This window comes from Ovis aries, chromosome 26 (assembly GCF_016772045.2).
Source record: "Ovis aries strain OAR_USU_Benz2616 breed Rambouillet chromosome 26, ARS-UI_Ramb_v3.0, whole genome shotgun sequence".
Classification (NCBI taxonomy): domain Eukaryota; kingdom Metazoa; phylum Chordata; class Mammalia; order Artiodactyla; family Bovidae; genus Ovis; species Ovis aries.
The window spans coordinates 22486697-22512349 of NC_056079.1; the positions used below are offsets into that span (position 1 = coordinate 22486697).

Genomic DNA, 25653 nt, shown 5'->3' on the forward strand with positions numbered 1-25653 from the left:
TACACACTGAAAGAAGCAAATATTTATGTAAACAAAGGTGATTTAAATAGACATGAAGAAGCATTTCATACTTTGATGTGGAAAGTTACCCCCTTCATCCTCATTTAGGTAAAAAGGATTTTGGTTGTTTTTTTCCGACTCACCAGCTCTACGCAGCCGCATGCCTCACCTCTTGCGGCCTCTCACGGTTTCTCGGTTTTCTTCACAGAAGAGGAGCTGGAGATGATTCCCATCGCTTCCTCGTGGACGCATGGGTGCGATGATAGCAGACGATGGTGCCCTTGCTAGGATCAGGCCCCAGGCCAGGTTCAGGCTCCGCCAGGGCCCGCACCGACGCTGGGGTGGCAGCCTCGCAGCACCCAGCCGGGGCCAGCGCCCGGGGCTCGTCCTCACGGGCGGCGCCATCCTGCTCGAGCTGGTCCACCTGCACCAGCTCGGGCCGCGCCTCGCTGAGCCTGCGCACCAACCGCTCCTGCAGGCTCAGCTCCACACCCAGCACTGGTTCCAGGCCCTGATAGTCTGTTTCATGGACTCTAGCAGCTCCATCTGCTAGTAGTCATGCCCATAGTCTCAGAACAACCGGCTTCTCGGCCCCTTTTTTGTGAGGCGACTGCGTCAGGAGGACGTTGCTGGGCAGCCCGGTCGGCGGCCATCAAAACCTCCCGCACTCCCGACTATGCTTCTTCTGCCGGGACTAGAGCTGGAGCAGCTTATATAGTGGGTACTCATCCGCCATCGCGTGCTTACTGACAACTTACAGCGCTGCTTCAGTTGTTCTTTCCGCCGTCGCCAGTGCCAAGCATCGAACACTGGTACCCCGAGGTCTGTGTGTTGTCCAGACCTCAGCCTGGACATTGTCCATCTTGGCTCAGACGTGGTAATATCGCTCCAAGTCCTCTGCAGGTGGCTCTGTCAACTGCTGGCGATCATCCCAGGCATGGCGAACGACAAAAGGGAGACCGAAGCAGCCGCTGAGGTCAAAAAGTGGTCAGTTTCTGCCTCTGTTTGAGCGTCGTGGTGAAGCTACAGCTGGTACTCCTGCTCTGAATGCACGGGCACCGCCAGTCTTATGGAACGTGGGCAAGGGGACAGCCTTGCCCTCCTCAGCTGCCTGTCGCCAGTGGAAGAATGGGCTCCATCCTTGCAGGCTTGGTTGGTGGATGGCATCCACTACCAGAGCCACGTCTTCTTGGGGAACTTGGCCCTCACGGTGTGGTGGCCTTGCCCGTGTCACTGGATAGCAGTGGATCTACATCCTTCTTGTGAGAGCAGAGCAGCAGGTAGACTTCCCGGTTCACGTCCGCACACTTCTGGAAGGCCAGGGCTTCGTAGGACTTCTTGGGCTTTTTCTTGTCTGGCTTGATAATCTACTTCTTGCTGATGGTCCCGGAAGCCCCGTGCCTCTCTCATCCCCAAGTTCTAGAATGTCCTATACATTTGCACCCACAGCCATGGTGCCGAGAGATAAACGCCTGGATTTCCAAGCTGCAGCTAGGTGGCTCCTCTATAGCCATAAAACCATGGACTTTTTTTTTTTTTTTTTTTTTTTGTGGGGAGGAGGAGAAAGGGATGCAACAACCTTATTGAAATAAAATCTAATGAGAACTTAAAAGGAAGCGCTTAGACACCTCCTTTCAAGCTCAGGACCAAGTGGCTAAGGATGGATTCTTTCAGGATGTTGTGGTCGCAGAGGCCGTGCCCATCTTCCGGCTTTTTCCCGGTGCTTGTATGGTGTCTGTATCAGCCAATGTCGGCTCGCAGGCAGTAACCAAACCAGTCGTTTGAATTGGGAAATTTGAATATGAAGAATTATCCATTCATTAGAGGGAATTTACTAATAACAATGATAGAGAGAATCTAAAGAATACAGAAAAAGCAGGTGTAAGTGGCAGCCACTCCTGCTAGGACTAAAACAGAGTTTTCAAGGAAGAGCATCTTAGGAGAAAGTCTCCCAGACTGAAGCTCAGAATCAGCTGGAGAAGGTGCAGCTGCCTCCCACTGCAGGGAGAGAATTTCCCTGAAGTGTTGAGTACCAGGCCCGGCCAGCCAGAAACTAGCTGCACTAGGGAATTCAGAGCATAACTAGGAAGCCGCCAGCTGAAGACAATGAGGAGCAGGTCGCTGAAACTTGCTGGGAAGCCCCCTCTGAGGTGAGAACTAATTTCACTAGAAAGCTGCATCCGGAGTTCTGATAAAACTTTCTAAGAAGCCACCCACAAGGGGCGCACTTTTGAGTGACCCCCTCAAGAGAAGGGTAGTTCAGCTCCATATCCCTGGAGCAAAAGGGGAAAACCACTGGGTTCAGGAAGAAGAGTGTCTTTTCTCCTGTGGGACCCTTCTAGAGCTTTCTACCATAATGCTAAACATTATCCCATGTTAAGTGATGACAAGATCCAGCTCCAATAGTACAAAGCAGGACAAAGGAGGACGGTTTAGGGACTGAGGCTATACTTTGAAAACAGACTCATTGTCCTTCCAGACAACTCCAACTGTAATCCTTTAGCCATAAAGGAAGACCAGCATCCACTTCAAAACTCTGCATGTCCATCTCTCACCTATACATAAACATTTTGGGGTCTGTGTCAGGCGTTGGATTAATATCAAGAAATATTTGCTTCTGGCCGTTTCATTTCTTAGATGAAGCTGCTAATCAATAAGTAACAGTAGGTATAAGAGCATTAAGAAAAACATTAAAAAGGTAAAAGAATGACTGCAAGCTCTTTTTCTGAGATACCAGGACACTGTTTGATGGGGAAATCAGTCCTGAATATTCATTGGAAGGACTGATGCTGAAGCTGAAACTCCAATCCTTTGGCCACCTGATGCAAAGAACTGACTCACTAGAAAAGACCCTGATGCTGAGAAACATTGAAGGCAGGAGGAGAAAGGGACAACAGCAGATGAGATGGTTGGATGGCATCACTGATTCGATGGACATGAGTTTGAGTAAGCTCCGGTAGTTAGTGATGGACAGGGAAACCTGATGTGCTGCAGTCCATGGGGTTGCAAAGGGTCGGACACGACTGAGTGACTGAACTGAACTGATTATCCTGTGCATGCATGCTAAGTTGCTTCAGGTGTCCAACTCTTTGTGACCCTATGGACTGTAGCCCACCATGCTTCTCTGTCCTTGGGGTTCTCCAGACAAGAAGTCTGGAGTGGGTTGCCATGCCCTTCTCCAGGGGATCTTCCCAACCCAGGGATCAAACCCATGTCTCTTAGTCACCTGCATTGGCAGGTGGGTTCTTACCACTAGCACCACCAGGGAAGCCCCTTATTATCCTGTATAGGTCATTGTATTGGTTTGGTACAGTTTGATATCTAACTAAGTATGTATATAGATGGATAGATAGATAGATATAGATATATAAAATGATTGATTGGATTGTTTCCTTCATCTACATTTAATTTTTTATTGATAGTTAGATTATATCTGGCACAAAGCTTTTGTTTTCTGCCTAATATCTTTTTATTCCTCTGTTCCTCCTTTACATTAAGTATTTTTGCACTAAGTAAACTTTTAAATGTAACATTGTAATTTCTTTAATATATTTTTACTTTTTTAAAAAAAGGATTTTCTTAATTGTTGCTCTGGGGATTTTTGTATATATTTTATTACAATATACTCTAGATTTATATTGGAATAATTCCATTGAGATATAGAAACATTAATTCTGAAGAGCTTGAGTTTTTGTGGTATTATTCTTATTTGCTCTGCATCTATATATCATACCAATCCAACAATAAATTGTTCCAATTATTACTTAATTGTATTTTTTTAAAGGAGCTGAGAAAAGAAATGAGAGCAGGTATACATTTATAACACTTATCATATACATATTTATATCTTCTCATGTACTTTTTCTGGTTCTCTACACTTGTCCCTGTAGCTTTGAATGACCAACTGGTATCATTTCCTTAGCCCAATACAGCTTTGTTCCCACCTACCTCCTTTGTGATGTTGGCAAATAACATTTCTATATATTCTTGACCAAACAGTACAATTATATACAATTATACTGCTTTATACAAATTATTTTGTAGTCCTTTAAGAGAAGAGAAAATAATCACTTTACCACTGTCATATTTCTCCAAAATTCAGGGATGAAATCATTTTTTGTATAAACCTTGAACTTTGAGTGACTTAGCTGGGAATTCATAACTAGATCTTAATTAAGTAGGACTAACTTGAGAGATGAAGATTCAAAAGAAAATGTGCAACTGTCTCCTTTGATTGCCCTCAAAGCATTAAGGAAATTACAATTTGAACGTGTTAAGGAGTTCTGCTCAATTACTATTTTCTAGTCTTTTTTTTTAAAGTCCTATATGTGGAAAGTATATTCCAGAAGAGCTATTTAAAATTATAAAAGATGATACTGTTAAGTGCTGCACTCAATATGTCAGCAAATTTAGAAAACTCAGCAGTGGACATAGGACTAGAAAAGGTCCATTTTCATTCCCATCTCAAAGAAGGGCAGTGCCAAAGAATGTTCAATCTGCCATGCAATTGCACTCATTACACATACTAACGAGGCTTTCCAGGTGGCCCTAGTAGTGAAGAACCCTACTGCCAATGCAAGAGACATAAGAAACTCAGGTTCGATCCCTGACTTGGGAAGATCCTCTGGAAAAGGGCATGGCAATCCAATTCAGGATTCTTTCCTGGAAAATCTTATGGACAGAGGTGCCTAGCAGGCTACAGCCCACTGTGTCACAAAGAGTCAGACATGACTAAAGTAGCTTCGCACACACACACACACATACTAGCAAGGTTATACTCAAAATCCTTCAAGCTAGACTTCAGCAGTATGTGAACTAAGAACTTCCAGATGTACAAGCTGGATTTAGAAAAGGCAGAGGAACCAGAGATCAAATTGCCAACAATCATTGGATCATGGAGAAAGCAAGGGAATTCCAGAAAAATATCTACTTCTCCTTCATTGACTATGCTAAAGCCTTTGACTGTGAGGATCACAACAAACTGGAAAATTCTTAAAGATATGGGAATACCAGACCACCTTCCTGTCTCCTGAAAAAACTGTATGCAGGTCAAGAGGCAGCAGTTAGAACGGGACATGGAACAGCAGACTGGTTCCAAACTGGGAAAGGAGCACTTGAAGGCTGTATATCATCACCCTGCTTATTTAACTTCTATGTGGAGAACATCATATGAAATGCCAGGCTGGATGAATCACAGCTAGAATCAAGATTGCCAAGAGAAATATCATCAACCTCAGATATGCAGATTATACCAATGTAATGGCAGAAAGCAGGGAGGAACTAAAGAGCCACTTGATGAAGGTGAAAGAGGAAGAGAAAAAGCTGGCTTAAAAACTCAGCTTTCAAATAACTAAGATCATGGTATCCAGTTCTATCACTTCATGGCAAATAGAAGGGGAAACAATGGAAACAATGACAAATTTTCTTTTCCTGGGCTCCAAAATCACTGCAGATGGTAGACATGAATGTGAGCAAACTCCAATAGATAGTGGAGGACAAAGGAGCCTGGCTTGCTGCAGTCAATGGGGTCACAACAAGTCAGACATGACTTAGCAACTGAACAATATGTGAGGTCCAATGACTGAAACATAATTAAAAGCCTAAATTGATGACTTAACGATGTTGAAAAAGAAGCATTAGGCCTTGATGCAGCATAAAAAGATTTTAGACCCATTTATCTGGCTAATTTAACAGCAGATTTCTCTGACGATGAAGGGAGTGAAATAAATGACCTGTGGCTGTATCATCCAGCCATGCATTTGTGATTTCTGTAGTTACAAATATTATTACTCCATCTTTTCAGTTTTATTCTTTTTTTTTTTTTTTTTTTTACTGATCTGTAAAATTCAGGTATTATGCATGAATAACACTTTCATGGATGGTAAAAGAGGTCTTATCTGAAATAAGCACCACTTCTCATTTTACAACCATGATATCAAAAGAGACTTACACTCTGACCTTACATTTGAAAGACTGTTGTATATAATGTGATAAAAAGTCATGGAAGGATTTAGCAGACTTGTAGGTTCAAGCACCTGAGTCCAAGGGTAAAGATGCAAAAGTAAAAATAGTAAAATAATAAAATAAAATAAAACCTGCTAAAGTAGAATGACTCTTTCCCTCTGGCAAAATCACTGCCTCCCAGAAATAAAATGTAACATCCCAATTCTTTTAAGTGAGACCCTCTGATTTTTCTCTCACCATTGCCCTGGGGCCATATCCAAAGCCATCTTCCTCTTAACTAGATAGCAAGGTTACAATGAACCTAGAGGAGAAGCTGCTATATAAATGGGAATGCCTCTACGTTAGAAAACATTGGTGAGGAAGACCACAAAAGAAAATGAAAAAGACAAAGAAGTAAATGTGGTATAATCTAGAAAGACAAGAAAGAATAACCTAAATTTAGTATATCAGAAAAAATAAAATGAGTTTCCTTCTCTTTTGATGCTTTCTAACCTAAAGCTGGAAGAAATCTAAGGTCTTATCTAATCTGGCTTCCTGGTTTTTCAGATAAACAAATTGTAGCCTAGAAAGGTCTAGCTCCAGATACATTATTTGAGAGTCTTCTGAAATATAGTTTTAGAAAAAGTAATAACTATTAAAAAAAAAACTTTAAAGGGAGAACACAAAAGTTTAAAAGTACACTTAAAATGAAACTAAATTTAAATATGTATTACTTTGTAGATCTATCCCAGTATACTGAAAGAAAAAAGTGAAGTGCCACCTTTTCAATTTTTATGATGATTTATACTTTAGAAAAGATATTACTTTGGATCCTCCCTGATAGCTCAATTGGTAAAGAACTTGCCTGCAATGCAGGAGACCCAGATTTGATCCCTGGGTCAGGAAGATCTCCTGGAGAAGGGAATGCTACCCACCCACTCCAGTATACTTGCCTAGAAAATCCCGTGAACACAGGAGCCTGGAGCCTGGAAGGCTATAATCCATGCGGTTGCTGCTGCTGCTGCTGCTGCTGCTGCTGCTGCTGCTGCTGCTGCTGCTGCTGCTGCTAAGTCGCTTCAGTCATGTCCGACTCTGTGCGACCCCATAGACGAAGCCCACCAGGCTCCCCCATCCCTGGGATTCTCCAGGCAAGAACACTGGAGTGGGTTGCCATTTCCTTCTCCAATGCATGAAAGTGAAAAGTGAAAGGGAAGTCGCTCAGTCGTGTCCAACTCTTAGCGACCCCACGGACTGCAGCCTACCAGGCTCCTCCATCCATGGGATTTTCCAGGCAACAGTACTGGAGTGGGGTGCCATTGCCTTCTCCTATCCATGGGGTTGCGAAGTGTTAACACTTTCACTTTCACTTGACTTTGGGAAAAGACTAATTGATAAATGTAAAAATATCACATTTTATATTTGATATGCATTGTTATTACAAGAAAATATCCACTAAAAAAGCTGGATTCATTTTTAATAAGTTTTTTAAACAGGCAAATGATAAATATTTATCGCTGACAGCTAATATTGAAGAGGCCAGTGAAGAATTGGAAGATTTAACAATTTAAACATCTTAAAGGCATACCTACTAACATGGATAAATCTATGAAGATTATTCAACTTAAATAAAGGAAAGTGAAGTGAAGTGAAGTCGCTCAGTCGTGTCTGACTCTGCGACCCCATGGACTATAGCCTACCAGGCTCCTCTACCCATGGGATTTTCCAGGCAAGAATACTAGAGTGGGTTGCCATTTCCTTCTCCAGGAAATCTTCCCAACCAGAGATTGAACCCAGGTCTCCTGCATTGTAGGCAGACGCTTTACCATCTGAGCCACCAGGGAAGTCCAAAGCTGCCTTCAATTTTATAAAGCATTTGTGAAAAATTAACAAACATAAATCTTGAAAGAGACCAGAAGGGGGAGCTCGCACATGCTGTGACAACAGCAGAGCCCAATAAGGAAAAGAAAGGTTCCTTTCCTTTCTTTTTTTTTTTTTTTTTTAAAGTACTTAAGTATATTTTTATTCTACTCGGTATCAAGGCCATAGACACAAAATGTTTGGATCACTTAATAAGTTATAACATTCCATGTTTTCATAATAAGAACAAGGACATAAATAATCATTTCCTGAGTTAACAGTGCAATGTAGAATTTAATCTGTATTGCTAATCAGACATTGTACAGCATAGAAATGTGATCAAAATGATCATTTGCTTTATCATGTCATAAAACAAGACAGCTTATTGTAGAACAGTGATACAGTTTACATGGTAACAAACTTTGTGATTCATAACAAAGAATCCTATCTGTACTTGTTGCCATGATTGACTTTTCAGGACAAATATCAGTAGTAAAATAAGTTAAGGTACAAAATAAAGTCCACAAGGTATCTATAGTGAAGAAACATTTGTTTTTGTTTAAGAAACTGAAACTTGGATTCTAGTTAACCCTTCAGTATATTCAAAAATGTTCTCTTAAAACCTTAAGTAATCACAAATTTAAACAGTTGAAGGACAGCTCTTCGTTATGCTGTAGAACTATGGATCTCATCTTTGGAAAAGTTCAGATCATGCAGCATCTTCATTCCTTGTTCTGTAAATGGCGTTGGTCCACAGAGGCAGATGAGGACTTTGGATGTGTCTGAACTTCTTTTCAAAAATTCAGATAGCAAAGCTAGTGAAATGTATCCCTGTTTGCCACTCCATTCAGAAGTAGGTGCTGAGAGGACAAATTCAACCTCAAATCTTTTATCCTTACATGCTAATTTCTCCAACTGGCTTCTCCAAATTATGTCATCCTCTGTTTTATTGAAGAACATCAGCTTCACTTTCCTGAGACTGGGTATATTAGTCAAAGCATAATTCAGTACTTTAACCACTGGTGTGAAGCCTGTTCCTGCTGCCAATAAAAAGAGATCTTCCAATTCTTGGAGCTGGGATATTATAAAATTGCGCTCAGGATTGCTTACAGAAACATAATCTCCAATCTGAAGATGATCAAGCTCTGGTGTGAAGAATCCAGCAGGGTAGATTTTGATCAAAAAGTAGATGTATATATTGTTGGGAAGAACTGGTTCCTTGAACTCTGAGAATAAGGAATCAGATACAGGTGTATATGGCTTCACACTTTCAGTACCTGTAATAGGTAGCTTGAGGTAAACGTGTTGCCTTACTGGCACCTGAAGATGTGTGCTCGGTGGCAGCATTAAGCAGAAAAGCTTCGTATCACGAGTCACATCTTCCTTGGAAACTAACTGGCATTTTCTGTAGAACAAACCTGTATCTTTCTTTGGAATAATTGAATTATGATTCTCCTGGGGATGACCAAGGCGTTTCCAAGAAGTATTCTCTTTTTTCTTCAGGACAATCTCTATTTTTCCCACATTCTCAACAACTAGCACAGAAAAATCTTCCTGAATCTCATGACTTAGGGCAACATGAACAAGGTATGAATAATCCTTGATAACTGTCTCGGCTCTAAAGGAATCATCCCGATGATCAACTATTACTGAATCTAAATTGATAGCCTTCTGTTTAGTATATATGACGACGGTGACTAAAGAGTCTGTTTGGAACCAGTCATAGCTTGGAGAACTAGGACTTTCTTTGGCAAGTGTATCTGTCACTTGGCTCTGAGGAAGCATGCCATTTAAGACTTTCTTTTCCTCATGATAGTCTTTAGGAAGAGCAGGTTTCATGGCCATCCTGCCCACCAGGCATTCTTTCAGCATGGATTCATAGTTGACCCAACAATGAACCTGATCAAAAAGGTCAGTACCATCTGATCCTGCTGCTCTCATAAGTTCATCTTCTCCGCCAGGATGATACTCCATATATGGGCTGACATTATAAACAAAGCCTCTTATGCATATCCAGCAGTCATCTTTTTTGTTGTGTTTTTTAAGTTCTTCCTCAGTTACTTCAATTAACCTGCCTTTTAATCCCGTTAGGTCCTTTCCACTTTTGGTCAGTCGAATCCAATCCATGAGACTTCTGCCCTGTTTCAGAGGGACCTTGCTACGCCCCCCAGAGGCAACGCGCTGCTGCGAGCTGGGGCCCGGGAAGGACTGGGAAGGGACATTCAGCATCCTGGACCCCTCGGGGTCCGCTGCCCAACTCGACAGCTCAGCTCAACGCCAGTGGAGTAACACCTCCCGCACCGGCTCCGAGGCCGGGCACAGGCCCGGTTCCTTTCCTTTCCATTCTTGGCAACGATTCAGCCAATGAAAAGCCATGTACTCTGTTCACGGTAGCTCCCCCGACCCCCCAACTTCCTTTTCTTCTCTATAAAAACATTCTCCTCCCTTTGCCTTGTGGGAATTTGCAGGGTTGAGGAACTCAAATTATAATTCTCTGCAAATCCTGAATGAACCCATCTTTGCTGGAGAAATGTCTGGCAGTCTATTTGTTTCTGGTTAACAGGTTTTGTGAACCGTGAAATTCCAGATGTTCAAGCCAGTTTTCAAAAAGGCAGAGGAATCAGAGATCAAACTGCCAACATCCGCTGGATCTTCAAAAAGCAAGAGAGTTCCAGAAAAATATCTATTTCTGCTTTATTGACTACATCAAAGCTTTTGATTGTGTGGATCACAATAAACTGGAAAATTCTGAAAGAGATGGGAATACCAGACCACCTGACCTGTCTCTTGAGAAATCTGTATGCAGGTCAGGAAGCAACAGTTAGAACTGGACATGGAACAACAGACTGGTTCCAAAGAGGAAAAGGAGTATGTCAAGGCTGTATATTGTCACCCTGCTTCTTTAACTTATATGCAGAGTACATCACAAGAAATGCTGGGCTGGAGGAAGCACAAGCTGGAATCAAGATTGCCGGGAGAAATATCAATAACCTCAGATATGCAGATAATACCACCCTTATGGCAGAAAGTGAAGAAAAACTAAAGAGCCTCTTGAAAGTGAAAGAGGAAAGTGAGAAAGTTGGCTTAAAACTCAACATTCAGAAAACTAAAATCATAGCATCTGGCCCCATCACTTCATGGCAAATAGAGAAATAATGGAAACAGAGACTTTATTTTCTTGGGCTCCAAAATCACTACAGATAGTGACTGCAGCCAGGAAATTTAAAGATACTTGCCTTGGAAGAAAAGTTATAATCAACCTAGACTGCATATTAAAAACCAGAGATATTACTTTGCCAACAAAGGTCCGTCTAGTCAAAACTATGGTTTTCCCAGTAGTCATGTATGGATGTGAGAGTTGGACTATAAAGAAAGCTGACCACTGAAAAACTGATGCTTTTGAACTGTGGTGTTGGAGAAGACTCTTGAGAGTCACTTGGACTGCAAGGAGATCCATCCAGTCCATCCTAAAGGAAATCAGGCCTGAATATTCTTTGGAAGGACTGATGCTGAAGCTGAAACTCCAACACTATGGTCACCTAATGCAAAGAGCTGACTCATTTGAAAAATAACCCTGATGCTGGCAAGATTGAAGGCAGGAGGAGAGGGGGACGACAGAGGATGAGATGGCAAATGGCATCACCGACTCAATGGACGTGAGTTTGAGCGAGCTCCGGGAGTTGGTGATGGACAGGGAAGCCTGGCATGCTGCAGTCCATGGGGTCGCAAAGAGTCGGATATGACTGAGCGACTGTACTGAACTGGACTATAGTCCGCCAGGCTCCTGTGTCCTCTGGAAATAGGATTTCCCAGGTAATAACACTGGAGTGAGTTGCCATTGCCTTCTCTAGCAGAATTCCCGACCCAGGGTTCAAACCTGCGTCTTCTACATTGCAGGGGGATTATTTACTGCTGAACCAATAATTCAAACATATTGCAAAATGGTGGTAAATAGAATATTATAAAGTGTATTGGCTTTTTAAAAAGTGCTTCCCAAGGATAGCAATCAGCTGTAACAAGGGAAAAATCTAAATTCATATTTAGAGTTTGACTGCCACCTACAGGGTTATTTTTAGCCTTGTTTTCTTCTATTTCCAAATGATCAATGTGACTAAAACTTTAAACATTTGATAAAATTTTGAGGAAAAATAAACTTGTGAATAAAGTTGTTTATTCCACTGACAAACTGCTTCAAAGAAAATTTAAATGATCCCTCTTGAAGCTCTATATATGACTTATTGTACATGAATTTCATTTCTTATTGAGATTTAGGCTAATCATTCTCTTTTTCATGATAAAATACTTAAAAGTGTATTTTCAGGCCATGATATAAAACCACACCTAAGGTGATCCTAATTTAGTACAATAGATTCTTCTAAACAGTGGAAATCTTAATTTTAAGGACATTGCTAAATGTTTTAACCAAAGTGGATTGAGAGGCAGTGGATGAAACAGATATAGCATGCCAGGCTCCTCTGTCCATGGAAATTCTCCTGGCAAGAATACTAAAGTGAGTTGCCATGCCCTCCTCCGAGGGTTCTTCCCAACCCAGGAATCAAACCCAGATCTCCCATGTTGCAGGCAGATTCTTTACCATCTGAGCCACCAGGGAAGCCCCATAACTGTACAAGTTAAACAGCAAATAATTTGAAGGGGAATTAGAAGAAACTATTTCCTTGGAAACGTAGCAATGTTACTATGACCTGAAGCCTAATATAAACTTCGAATAAATCAAGTCTATTAAGGGTACTATAATACATTTGTCAAAGTACAAACTGAGATTCTGTGCAAACCACCAAAACAACAAACATCCTTCCATCCTGGCTAACATGAGTCACTGCCACGTCTTTACCAGCTAGAACTCTACACTCTGGCTTACTGGAGTCATCCTTTCTTCCAGATAAGGATTATTTATTAAGACACCCAGTTCCCTGACAGCATCCAATTCAGAGCTAGGCTTCCCTTTTTTAGACTGTCACCCAAATCACCTAACACAAACCCAAATTCTATTATATATTTTTCTAACATGCTCTATTGGAACAACCCCCACTATTCTTCATGGTGTGTATTTCCCTTTCTGCCACTGCATAATACAGCCAAAGCTGATTCCTGATCATGTAGGCATTTTTTTCAGTAAATCACATAACCTGATTTTTTTAAATTAATTTTTTTAAAAAAATTTCAGATTTCCCTCTCTTTTTCTCCAGTATTTTTACTCATGCCCATTTAACTGTCCATTGGATTCGGCTTCCCAGAGGGTGCTAGGGGTAAGGAATCCAAGGGCCAATGCTGGAGACATGAGGGACACAGGTTTGATCCCTGGGTTGGGAAGATCCCCTGGAGGAGGGCATGGCAACCTAGATTAATTTTTCACTTAGTAAATTTTTTGCAAAAATAACCAAAATGAGTCACCTGTCTGAATACAGACTCCTGTGCAATGCAATTTTTCAGGTCCTCACACCAAGGGTTACTGACTGAAGTCGCTCAGTCGTGTCCAACTCTTTGCAACCCCATGGACTGTAGCCTACCAGGCTCCTCCTTCCATGGGATTCTCCAGGCAAGAGTACTGGAGTGGGTTGCTATTTCCTTCTCCAGGGGATCTTCCCAACCCAGGGATTGAACCTGGGTCTCCCGCATTCCAGGCAGATGCTTTAACCTCTGAGCCACCAGGGAAGCCCACCAAGGGTTAGGGTTTATTAAATGTCTGCTGGCCTTGTGACTTGCTTCAATCACTAGAATATTTCGAACTGCTGCTGCCAGTCATGAGCTTAGCCCCAGGGATATGCACTTTTGTCTTCTTGGTCTTGAACCCTCCACTGTCATGTGACCAGTGCTGGCCCAGTGATGAATCAAAACCAGGAGGAAGAGAAACAAGCTGGCAGCTTCCTGCAGACATGTGAATGAGCCCAACAGAGATCAGAAGTACCCAGACTCAGTGACCTCAACCCCAAATTCCAACTCTCAGACCTATGAAATAAATGGTTGTTTTTAACCCGCTAAATTTTTTGGTGATATATTATCTAACAGAGGTGATTTTATATAGTAGGCAGCAGTCAGCTTCTATTTGATAAATTTATCATTTCACTTTTATGAAATTCACAATTTATCTGCTCAGTAGCGTATTGCTCATTAGTTCAAGCAGAGGCAACAACAAATAGTGAGGAAATAGTGCAATGGACGTTGCGTGTTTATTAGTCTGTGTGGTATTGAATAGTCAAAGTGGAAAGTTAAAATTAGGATTAACTATGGAAATTATTTGGTTAGTATAGAAAATAGATATTTCACAGAAGTAGCCACTTGCAGTGGTAAAGAGTCCGCCTGCAAATGCAAGAGAAATGGGTTTGATCTCTTGTCCAGGAAGATCCCCTGGAGGACAGCATGGTAAGCCACTCCAGTATTCTTGCCTGGAGAATCCCATGGACAGAGGAGCCTGGTGGGCTACAACCCATGGGGTCACAAAGAGACATGATATAGCAAATAAATAACAAGAGCAAGCCACTTGCAGAAGTTTACTCATTTGATTGCTTAGAATAACCTATTACAGATGTTTCCTTTAGATGAATATATTGTTCATCGATATTGTTTTTTTGTTATTTGATTTTGACTTGCAAATGAAAATGGATGGGTTATAAATAGTAATGAGCAAAATGGTGCATTAATAACATAGTGGCACTACTTTTAACCTCAGAGTCTTGGTTAACCTGGAATTACCAAGCTTCATTTCAGAAAATGTCTGTACCTATGAAACATAACATTATGATGCTGAGAACAACTCCTACTGGTTTTTGCAACCCTCTGTGAAACCCAGAAACGGTGCAAAGCAGGATGCAGAAACAGTAATTATTCCCTGCTCTAATGCTGAGTGCGTGGCGATGATGCAAAATGGGCTATTACAAAGCCTAGTGGATCTAAACGATTAAATTTATCTAAAAATTATAATTACTGAGTTCAAAGCCAATGATTCATTGAAATCTGTTCTTTCTGTATCAGATGAACAAAAATGATGTGGTTGTTTTAGGAACACAAGTTTGTCTATTTGAGGGAATCAAATATTCCACTCTACCTCGACTTCCTCTCTCTTCCTCAGACATAAAACACCTCATCTGCTATCCTCATTCTCAAACGATGGCCTTACTACCTATTGAGGCTAGAAGACACTTTCCATTTCCAGGAGGCCTCACTCTGACATCTTATCTCCACCGAGCCTGTGCCCATTGCTTTGCCTTCTTTTCTGTTACTGTGAATGAATTCCTAGTCAAAGCCAACTCCTCCAATTTCCCCTATATTTCTGTGTTCCTTCTGCAAACTTCCTCAGCCTCTTCCTCATTATTCAGAGCTAATTCTTCTAACAGTCTTCTATAAAGATAGACAATCAGCTCCCACCTTCTCTGTAACAATTACCCTCTCTCTGCTAGATCATACCTGTAATCTTGCTTTATTCTCTCCCATTTTTGCATTAAATAGTATTTCCGTTGACTCCACTGACTGCTCCTGCTATACCCCTGTCATTTTTTCTTGTTTTATAGAAAAAAAATCTCTTCAAAATTATGACCTGGAATTAATTGTTCTCCTTTCATATTTACAGAATTCACTCCAATAAAACTTCTGTTGATCCCATCCCATTGAAACAACATTGAACAAGATCTTCAGTGACCATTATGTAACCAAAGCAGCTGTATTAATCTCAGTCTTCATTTTATTTGGCTACAGCAAGATCTAACCCAGTTGAATAAATCCAGCTGAAAAACAAAACTCTTTTTCCCACTTGGTTTATATGGCATTGCTCCTGTTTCTTTCCGTATCTCAGTAATCACTTTCTCTGCCTCCTTTACTGTTTCCACATCAACTAATCAGCCACTGAATATTTAAATGTCCCAGGTCTTAGTTCTAGGATAATTTTTCAATGTAAATCACTTCCTATGTGATCCTACTTAGTTTCGTGGCTTTAAATGCTAGCAGTATGCTAACATCTCCCATATTTTTTTAATCCATATTTCTCACCTTTGAATGATAATCGAATATTTGATTAATCTATTATACAGTATACACGCACATTCTACTTAGTTTTTAAAAGCATGAAATATTTTGTGACTTAAAATATCATCAGTGAGCTCTGATTTGTGACACGATGGAGTAAGCAGTCAACAAATCCTTTCCCCAAGAAAGCAAATATAAAGTTGACTGGAAGTGTCCAAAACAAACATTTCAGCATTCAAGAAACAAACTTCCCCCCAGCAGAAGCGCTTACTCTTAAAGACTGTGGAGCTTCCCATAAGAATGACCAGCCTGTGGAGTTCTTACCTATGATTCCCAAACCCCTCACCCCACAAACTCTGTCAGGGCAGAGGATTTAATCAGAACAGGGCAGGTTACGGAAACCAACAGCTTTGCTACCTTTGCAGAGAGATCTTACTTAACTTAGAATGTTACCTGTTAAAGTGGCAGTCTCAGAAACAAGAGGACAGGAAGGCCCAATGGCTGGGCTAGCCTAAGGCAGCATCAAGTTTGGGACAAGTAGCTAACAGATGGACAAGCCTGTTAACAGAGATTTCCTTGAGGTGAGACAGCCATGTGGGGTTTTCTCTGAAAACAGCTGGTGAAGCAGAGAGGATTTTAGTCATTCTTCAGTTCTTTTTTCATCCTTATCTCCCCTCTGAAGCAAAAGTTTTGACATCTGACCAGTTAAGTCATAGAAAGTGAAAGTGTTAATCATTCAGTCATGGCCAACTCTTTGCAGCTCCATGGACTGCTCCTCTGTCCATGGAGTTCTCTAGGCAAGAATATTGGAGAGGGTTGCCATTCCTTTCTCCAGAGGATCAAACTCAGGTCTTCTGTATTGCAGGCAGATTCTTTACCATCTGAATCACCAGGGAAGCCCTCAGTTAAATCCATAAATGCTAACTAAATGCTAACTCAGAAGATACAAGCGATACATTTTAATACAGGGGAAATAATGTAAAGATGGATGTGTCGTGTCAATGTCTGAGAACATTGAGTGGACACCCTGAAAGCTCTGTAATCAGTGTATCCATATGGAAAGCAAGAAAACGTATATATCCAATCATGTAAAAAGCAATTCCAGATGAACTGTAGCTCTCGATGAAAGTGAAAGTCGCTCAATCGTGTCCGACTCTGTGACCGCATAGACTGTACAGCCTGCCAGACTTTTCTGTCCATGGAATTATGCAAGCAAGAATACTGGACTGGGTAGCCCTTCCCTTCTCCAGAAGATCTTCCCAACCCAGGGATCGAACCCAGGTCTCCTGCATTGCAAGTGCATTCTTTACCATCCAAGCCACCAGGGAAGCCCATAGCTCTCAGTAAGAAAAGCAAAAAATTAAGTTTCCAGAGGATAATATACAATTTTTATTCACTACTGATTTGAAGAAACATGTAACAAAAGACCCCACAGTCTACTCTTAGGTATGTCAGCAACAGAAGTATACACACCTACATTTACATCTCTATCTCTGTAACTATCTATCCATTTATTGACCATCTATTATAGACAGATAGCATATACATTGTTGCTAAGTCGCTCAGTCATGTACGACTCTTTGCACATAGATTGATGTATATAAATAATGATTCTAGTTAATTATATTAGTTTAGGGGAAAAACTAAACTACTAAATTAGAAGCTAAGAGTGGCCATGTTTGGGCTTAATATTTGGGAGGGATAATCAGAGCTGCTTCTGGAGTGCTGTCAACACATTTGATTTTGACCTGGGCAGTGGTTATATGAATGATCATTTTACAAGAATTTATTGAGCTGTACATTTATGTTTCATGTATATATTGATATTCTTCACATTTTGTTTAAAATTTCACAACTCTGTTTTTTTTAAATAAATATGGATCTTCCTATTCCAGAATAAAGAGGAACTTTTGTAACCTGAACAAGCAGATTTCAGGCCCCAAAAATATAGACATTCCTTTAGCGCCTGATGTGGAATATAGGATCCCATGCCACCTCACAGAACAGAGCCCTACCAACTGAATCCCATTGATCCAAAACTAAGAATAAGTGAGACTCATCAACAAAGCCCTTACCCCTCTACCTTCTCCATAGAAATTTGTTGAATTCTGTGAAGCCTGTTAAATAAAAAAATGAAGGCTGTCAAAAGAGATCAAACTCACTGTGGCATTTTTTGGGGAAATTTTTATTTGGAAAATTCTTTTTCACTTGTATTGTTTGATAGAAATCCTGCTCATTAAAAAAATCAGATCTTAGACAAAGTGAAACTTCCTTGAGAAAATATAAATTAATATTTTATTTTTCTTTGAGAAACATGCAAACTAACATTAGAGGCTAAATTATTTTCGTGTCGGAACATGATGCTGATAAGCAGCATACAAGACATGAGAGACTGTATTTTTTTTTCAAACTTTAAACTTTATATTTTGTATTGGGGTATAGTCAATCAACAAGGTTGTGGTAGTTTCAGGTGAGAAGAGAATAGACTCAGCCATGTATATACATGAATCCATTCTCCCTCAAACCTGCCTCCCATCCAGGCAGCCACATAGCATTGCTCAGAGTCCCATGTACTGTACGGTAGGTCCTTGTTGGTTATCCATTTTAAATATAGCAGTGGGTACATGACCCTCCCAAACTCCCTAACTATCCCTTCCCCCCAGCAACCATAAATTCGTTTCCTAAGTCTATGAGTCTCTGTTTTGTAAGGAAGTTCATGTGTATCACTACTTTTTCTAGTCCACATATAAGGGATGTCATATAGTATTTCTCCTTTTCTGTCTGACTTAATTCACTCAGCTGACAGATTGTATTTAGCAGACGAAGCTGAGTCCTCCAAAGTACCATGCCTCTCAAGCTACTTGTGAGGTGAATTGAGAGCTACCAGGCTTCCAGAAAAGCAATTGGATGCATTGGGATCTATACTCGTCTCTGAAGTAAGACCAAAGATGGAATTCTGTTCTGAGCAAAGAAAATCAATCTCTTTATTTTTCATATCCTGTGAGTAATGGTAAGATGTAGAGTGAAATAAATGATGAAAACCTTTCTAGATTATTAAACTGCTTATACTGCCCTTGAAACATGGCACCCAAAGTCAGATATCGCTGTTGGGCCGAAAGGAAAAGTCTGGGCTTTGAATTCAGAACCTAATAGAGCATTAAGAATTAATCAGGTACGTGGAGAGCCTACCCATCCATGAGAGTGTGCCAAGGTTCTCATTGGAAGAAATTAAGACCCTGTCTGTAGGAAGCAGTCAAACCAAAATGAAACCAAATGGACTACCTGGACTTGCCCAGCATTGCTAAGAAGCAGAATTCATTGTACTTTGCAGTGCAGGCCCCAACTAAAACTAAATCAAAGAAGAGATTCCATGACCTTTCTTTTTTATCCATAAAATGCAGTTTGGTCGAGCATAAGAACTGCATAAAACATGAAGAGAAATCTATTTCAATTAAAGAAAACCCTGAGGCAGAGGAAAGGAATCCTTGTTCTGGCTGGTAGTCCCTGCTCTGAGTTATTATCATGTCAGCCACTCAGCATGCGAACCCCATCTCTAATTTAGAAGTAGACTTCTCTACCAGCTGCCTCTCTGGAAAGAAAGGGTATGTGGTTGGGAATAGAAACCCCTCGAGACTCCTCCCAAATAATCAGGCAAAGGAATCCCATCAGTATCTCAACCCATCACCGTCTTGAACCTTCCTGTCTGAAGGCAAAATACAGTTTCACTTTTGCTGTAGGGATGCTAAGAGGAGGAAACTGCAAAATGTCAAGTACTTCTCTGGATACTGCAAATTGCATTAGATGTTTTCTCCCTGAATTACTCCCAGATAATTAATCGCCTTAAATCTCTGCTACTGAAATACAAGCCTAGCCTCTGTGTGTGTGTGTGTGTGTGTGTGTGTGTGTGTGTGTGTGTGTTAGTCACTCAGTCGTGTCCGATTCTTTGCGACCCCATGGACTGTAGCCTGCCAGGCTGCTCTGTCCATGGAATTCTCTAGTCAAGAATACTGGACTGGGTAGCCATTACTTTCTTCCCAAACCAGGGATCAAATCCAGGTCTCCTACACTGCGGGCAGATTCTCTACCGACTGAGCCCCCAGGGAAGCCCAGACTCTGTGTATGACCCCCTAAACACTGACTGTCATGCTTCTAATAAGGGGAGCTTAATTTAATATGCTGAAATATACACTTCTCAAATTTTATGCCATTGCTGTTCAAGATTTTAAATCTATATTTTTAAACTCCAGAAATTAAATGTATCGTTACCAATTGACATAGTTGATAATTTTTAAACGTACCCTCAGGTATTTCATTTCCTGAACTGACTTGAAAATCTTGCTTCTCAGATTTTCCTAAGAGATCATTTTCCTTCTTCCTATATCACATTTAATTAAAAATTTCTGTACAGTCCATGGAATTTCCTAGGCCAGAATACTGGAGTGGGTAGCCTTTCCCTTCTCCAGGGGATCTTTCCAACCCAGGGATCAAACCCATGTCTCCCACGTTGCAGGTGAATTCTTTACCAGCTCAGCCACAAGGGAAGCCCAAAATTTCTTTAGTCTGCTAGAAATAAACTCTCTCGGTTTTTATTTTGTCTAAAAATATAATATGCTTATTTCACCCTCATCCTTGAAATGTTTTCCCAAGTCTATAATTCTAGGTTGATAGTTATTTTCTCTCACTCTTTTAAATCTATTATTCCAGGGTATTCTGGCTTCCTTCTTTGCAAACGAGAAGACATTAATTTAACTACTATTCATTTATGTGTAATCCATTTTTCATTCTGACAGATTTTAAGGTCTTTTATTTTTCTTCAATTCTTTTTCTTCAGTATCCGTTATACATACATTGAATATATCAATTTATTATTCTTTTATATGCACTTTGCTTCCCCTATATCAAGATTATTTATCTTTAACCCATCCTAGATATTTATTCTTTTTTGCTTTGTATTTTTATATATTACATATTTTTCATTGTGTTTATCCTCTCATTTACTCATAGAGTTCAGATTATACCCATATTAAACTGTCCCACTGTGTCTTCCAGTTCTCTTTACACCAATAGACAATACGAAACAAGCAACAAACTCAAATTAGAAAAAAAAAAAACTCATAGAGAAAGTGTTGGCACATAAAATATCTAAAATATGACACAAATGATTATATCTACAAAACAGAAGGAGACTCATACATTGAGAACATGCTTCTCTAACATACTTGTGGTTGACAAGGGGGGCATGGGGAAGGGAAGGATGGGGAGTCTGGGATTAGCAGATGCAGACCACTATATATAGGATGGATAAACAACAAGGTCCTACTGTGTAGCACAGGAAACTATGCCCAATACCCTGTGAGAAACAAGAATAGAAAGGAATATGAAAAAAGAGTATATACATACATTTTACATATATATATAATACATATAGCTGAGCCACTTTGCTGTACAGCAGAAATCAACACAGTGTTGTAAATCAACTATACTTCAATAAAATGAAGACATAAATAAAAGTCAAAGAGATGAAGGGGAACCATGACGCATAGCACCCGAATCCAACAGCAGTGACTCTGTTAACATCCCAGGTCCTAAGAAACAAGGAGGTGAAGTGGTTGCCGGAACTCAGAAAGACAGACCTGTGAGCGGCAGGCCACCTCCAGATAAGCAATGATGCTCTGTGCAAGGACAAGGCTGGACTAAGGCAACTTGTAGGGGTATCGAGGATTGACCATCCCCACTCCATTCATCTTCCTCCCTCCAATCCTCTGCCAGGGCTGCTCACTGACTGGCTCCAACCAAAAGGAGAGGGTATGGCGTGTAGTCCAGACAAGTCAGCCTGCTGGACAGTCACAATGTTGGACTCTCCTGACAAAGATTCACAGGCGGTCAGAGTCGTTGCTGATTAACACAAACTACAAGAACACTCCAGTGGTCATGTATGGATGTGAGAGTTGGACTGTGAAGAAAGCTGAGTGCTGAAGAATTGATGCTTTTGAACTGTGGTGTTGGAGAAGACTCTTGAGAGTCCCTTGGACTGCAAGGAGATCCAACCAGTCCATTCTAAAGGAGATCAGTCCTGGGTGTTCATTGAAAGGACTGATGCTGAAGCTGAAACTCCAGTACTTTGGCCGCCTCATGCGGAGAGTTGACTCACTGGAAAAGACTCTGATGCTGGGAGGGATTGGGGGCAGGAGGAGAAGGGGACAATGGAGGATGAGATTCAATGGACATGAGTCTGAGTGAACCCCGAGAGTTGGTGATGGACAGGGAGGCCTGGCGTGCTGCGATGCATGGAGTCGCAGAGTCGGACATGACTGAGCTACTGAACTGAACAAACAAGAACGCTGCAGCTCTCTCGATTTCATCCAGGGTCTGGGGCTCACCTTTTTTAACAGCTCTGCCTTCTCTGTGGAGGTGACCTTCCAAGCATGATCAGATGGACTCTCTCTTTCGGAATCACCTGAGATCTTTATAAAAATGTACCTTTAGGACCCTAAAATCGTATAAGGATCAATTATGCTCAGGAATGGGTCCAGAAATCGTATTTAATCTCTCTATAATCACAAAAAACACTGATTTATAAAATAAGACTTTTGTGCAAGCCCTTTCATTATCTTTCTTACTAGGTCCCTTAGAAAGGCGTTGAAATATTGCTACGCAGAAATCATCATGACTTTCTATATGAAGTAGGAAGTTTACAGATTTCTGAGATCTTTCTGTTTAAAATTATTAAATGTAAGAGAAATTTGGGGCTTCCCTGATGGCTCAGACAGTAAAGAATCTGCCTGCAATGCAGGAGACCTGGGTTCAATCCCTGGGTTGGGAAGATCCCCTGGAGAAGGCAACCCACTCCAGTATTCTTGCCTGAAGAATTCCATGGACAGAGGAGCCTGGCAGGCTACAAAAGAGTCGGATACAACTGAGCAAATGACGCTTGGACTTCAAGAGAAGTTCCCATAGAATCCTTTTTTTTTTTTTTCTTTCTATAAATCATATGGATATCTTTCAACTGTAAAATGAAAAAAATACAAAATTATCACTTATTTTAAATGCTACCTACAAGTACATTTTGAAAACATGAAGACTGATATAATGTAGACCTATGGAGGAGATATCATGAAGAACGTAGGATTTAAAGAAAGAATATCAGGGACTTACCTGGCAGTCCAGTGGTTAGGACGCCACACTGCCAAAGCAAGGGGCACAGCTTCAATCCCTGGTCAGGGGACTAAGACCCCACATGCCTTGCAGCATGGCCAAAAGTTTAAAAACAACAAAAATGATATCTATAAATACATATTAGGTATATAAAAATATGTATACTAATATGTGTATATACATATATGCACATATAGGCTTCCCCGGTGGCTCAGCTGGTAAAGAATCAGCCTGCAATGCTGGAGACCTGGGTTTGATCCCTGGGTTTGATCCCTGGGTTGGGAAGATCCCCTGGAGAAGGGAATGGCTGCCCATTCCAGTATTCTGGCCTGGAGAATTTCATATGCTGTATAGACCATGGGGTAGCAAAGAGTCGGACACAACTGAGTGACTTTCACTTCACTTTTCATAGACAGATTGGGAAGAAATATTTGTTATATATATAAGCAAAATTTTTAAGGAGGGGGATCAGACCTGTGTAGCAGAAGCAAGGATACTAAGGCAGCATCTGAAGAACCATGAAGGTCTCCTGTGAAGGAATAAAGAGTCCCTGTTGGTTTAAACAGAAGATGAATCAGATCAATCAGGGCTAGATTTGGAGGGCCTTCTGTAAGAGCCAGATCGCTTTGGAATTTCAGTGCATGGCAGATCCTGTGGATTTGCAGACCCATGCCTGATACCAGTGCCTTAGTCCTTGTTTACTGCCACTCTAGGCTATGCAAAAACACCTGCTTCCCAGCATCACAGTCACATGCGGTCAGGAGAAACAGTTCTCCACAACAAGAAATCACTGGCAGGTTTCAAGTACATATTTTGCTTTCCCATGAAAAGGACAAATGGAATTGGCATGATCCCATTCCCTCTTCTTCTTGCCCTGAACGTGGACATAAGTCTCTATCTATCATAACCCAGCCTGTGACCCTAAGATTTAAAACATTAACAGGAGAACAGAGCCAACATGCTAACTGGGGCAGGTGGACACTAGCGATCAGCTGATCTAGTCGGTGTTTCTTGAGAAAAATATACCCTTATGTTTAAGTCACCTTTGGATGACTTTTCTGCTGTTTGTAGCCAGCTGCATTCCTAACTTGACTTTCTGGAAGTGGAGAGTATGACTAAATTTTGCAACATTGTGCTGTACTTAGTCACACAGTCGTGTCTAACTCCAACCCCATGGACTGTAGGCTGCGTGGCTCTTCTGTCCATGGGATTCTCTAAGCAATAATACTGGAGTGGATGGCCATGCCCTCCTCCAGGGGATCCTCCCAACCCAGGGATCGAACCCAGGTCTCCTGCATTCCAGGTGGATTCTTTACCCGCTGAGGCACCAGGGAAGCCCAAGAATACTGGAGTGGGTAGCCTATCCCTTCTCCAGGGCATCTTCTTGACCCAAGAGTCTAACCGGGGTCTCCTATATTGCAAGAGGAATCTTTACCAGCTGAGCTAGCTATACTAGTGGGAAAGAAATGTCACTTTCTCTTTGTTTTTCCAAATGGAATATAACCTGCTTTAGTGTTCCAGTTGTCTGACTAGTGGAAAATCCTATATTAATCATGCTTGCAGAATTGCAACTTCCACATTTCAGTGTGTTAAATGGTCATAGGAACTTCCCTGGTGGTCCAGTGGTGAAGACTTCACTCTCCGATGCAGGAGCTGTGGTTTCGATCCCTGCACCAGAAGCTAAGATCCCACATGCCTCATGGCCAAAAAAACCAAACATAGAATGGAAGCAATATTGTAACAAATTCAATAAAAGACTTTAAAAATGGTCCGCATAAAAAAACGCTAAAAGAAAAAACTGGTCATAGACATTCAGTTCAGTTCAGCTCAGTCGATCAATCGTATCCAACATTTTGCAACCCCATGGACTGAAGCACACCAGGCTTTCCTGCCTATCACCAACTCCCTGAGCTTGCTCAAACCCATGTCCAGTGAGTCGGTGATGCCATTCAACCATCTCATCCTCTATCATTCCCTTCTCCTCCTGCCCTCAATCTCTCCCAGCATCAGGGTTTTTTCCAATGAGTCAGTTCTTCCCATGAGGTGGCCAAAGGATTGGAGCTTCAGCTTCAGCCTCAGTCCTTCCAATGACCAATCAGTCCTTCAGGGACGATTTCCTTTAGGATTGATTGGTTTGATCTCCTTGCAGTCCAAGGGACTCTAAAGAGTCTTCTCCAACACCACAGTTCAAAAGTATCAATTCTTTGGCACTCAGCTTTTTTTATTTTCCAACTCTCACATCTATACATGACTACTGGAAAAACCATAGCTTTGACTAGATGAACCTTTGTTGGCAGAGTAATCTCTCTGCTTTTTAATATGCTGTCTATATTTGTCATAGATGTTCTTCCAAGGAGCAAGCGTCTTTTAATTTCATAGCTGCAGTCACCATCTGGGGTGATTTTGGAGCCCAAGAAAATAAAGTCTGTCACTGTTCCCATTGTTTCCCCATCTATTTGCCATGAAGTGATGGGACCAGATGCCATAATCTTCGTTTTTTGAATTTTGAGTTTTAAGCCAGCTTTCTGCTCTCCTCTTTCCCTTTCATTAAGAGGCTTTTTAGTTCCTCCTCACTTTCTGTCATAAGGGTAGTGTCATCTGCGTATCTGAGGTGATTGATGCAATCTTGATTCCAGCTTATGCTTCATCCAACCCAGCATTTTGCATGATGTACTCTACATATAAGTTAAGTAAGCAGGGTGACAATATACATCTTGATGT

At 41.2% G+C, this 25653-nt stretch overlaps 1 protein-coding gene, 1 non-coding gene and 1 pseudogene across 2 annotated transcripts; all 3 read right to left on the bottom strand.

Moving 5' to 3' along the window:
- Positions 1 to 202: 202 nt before the first annotated feature.
- On the bottom strand, positions 203 to 1453 carry LOC114111018 (DNA methyltransferase 1-associated protein 1-like; annotated as a pseudogene).
- Positions 1454 to 8462: 7009 nt separating this feature from the next.
- Positions 8463 to 10126, bottom strand: LOC101122662 (cytochrome b5 reductase 4). Its single transcript, XM_027962553.3, has one exon. It carries the CDS (start codon positions 10027 to 10029, stop codon positions 8467 to 8469), a length of 1563 nt encoding a protein of 520 aa, XP_027818354.1. The 5' UTR covers positions 10030 to 10126; the 3' UTR covers positions 8463 to 8466.
- Positions 10127 to 13401: 3275 nt separating this feature from the next.
- On the bottom strand, positions 13402 to 13473 carry TRNAS-GGA (transfer RNA serine (anticodon GGA)). The gene has a single exon. It is a non-coding gene; the product is annotated as a tRNA-Ser (tRNA).
- Between the last annotated feature and the right edge of the window lie 12180 nt (positions 13474 to 25653).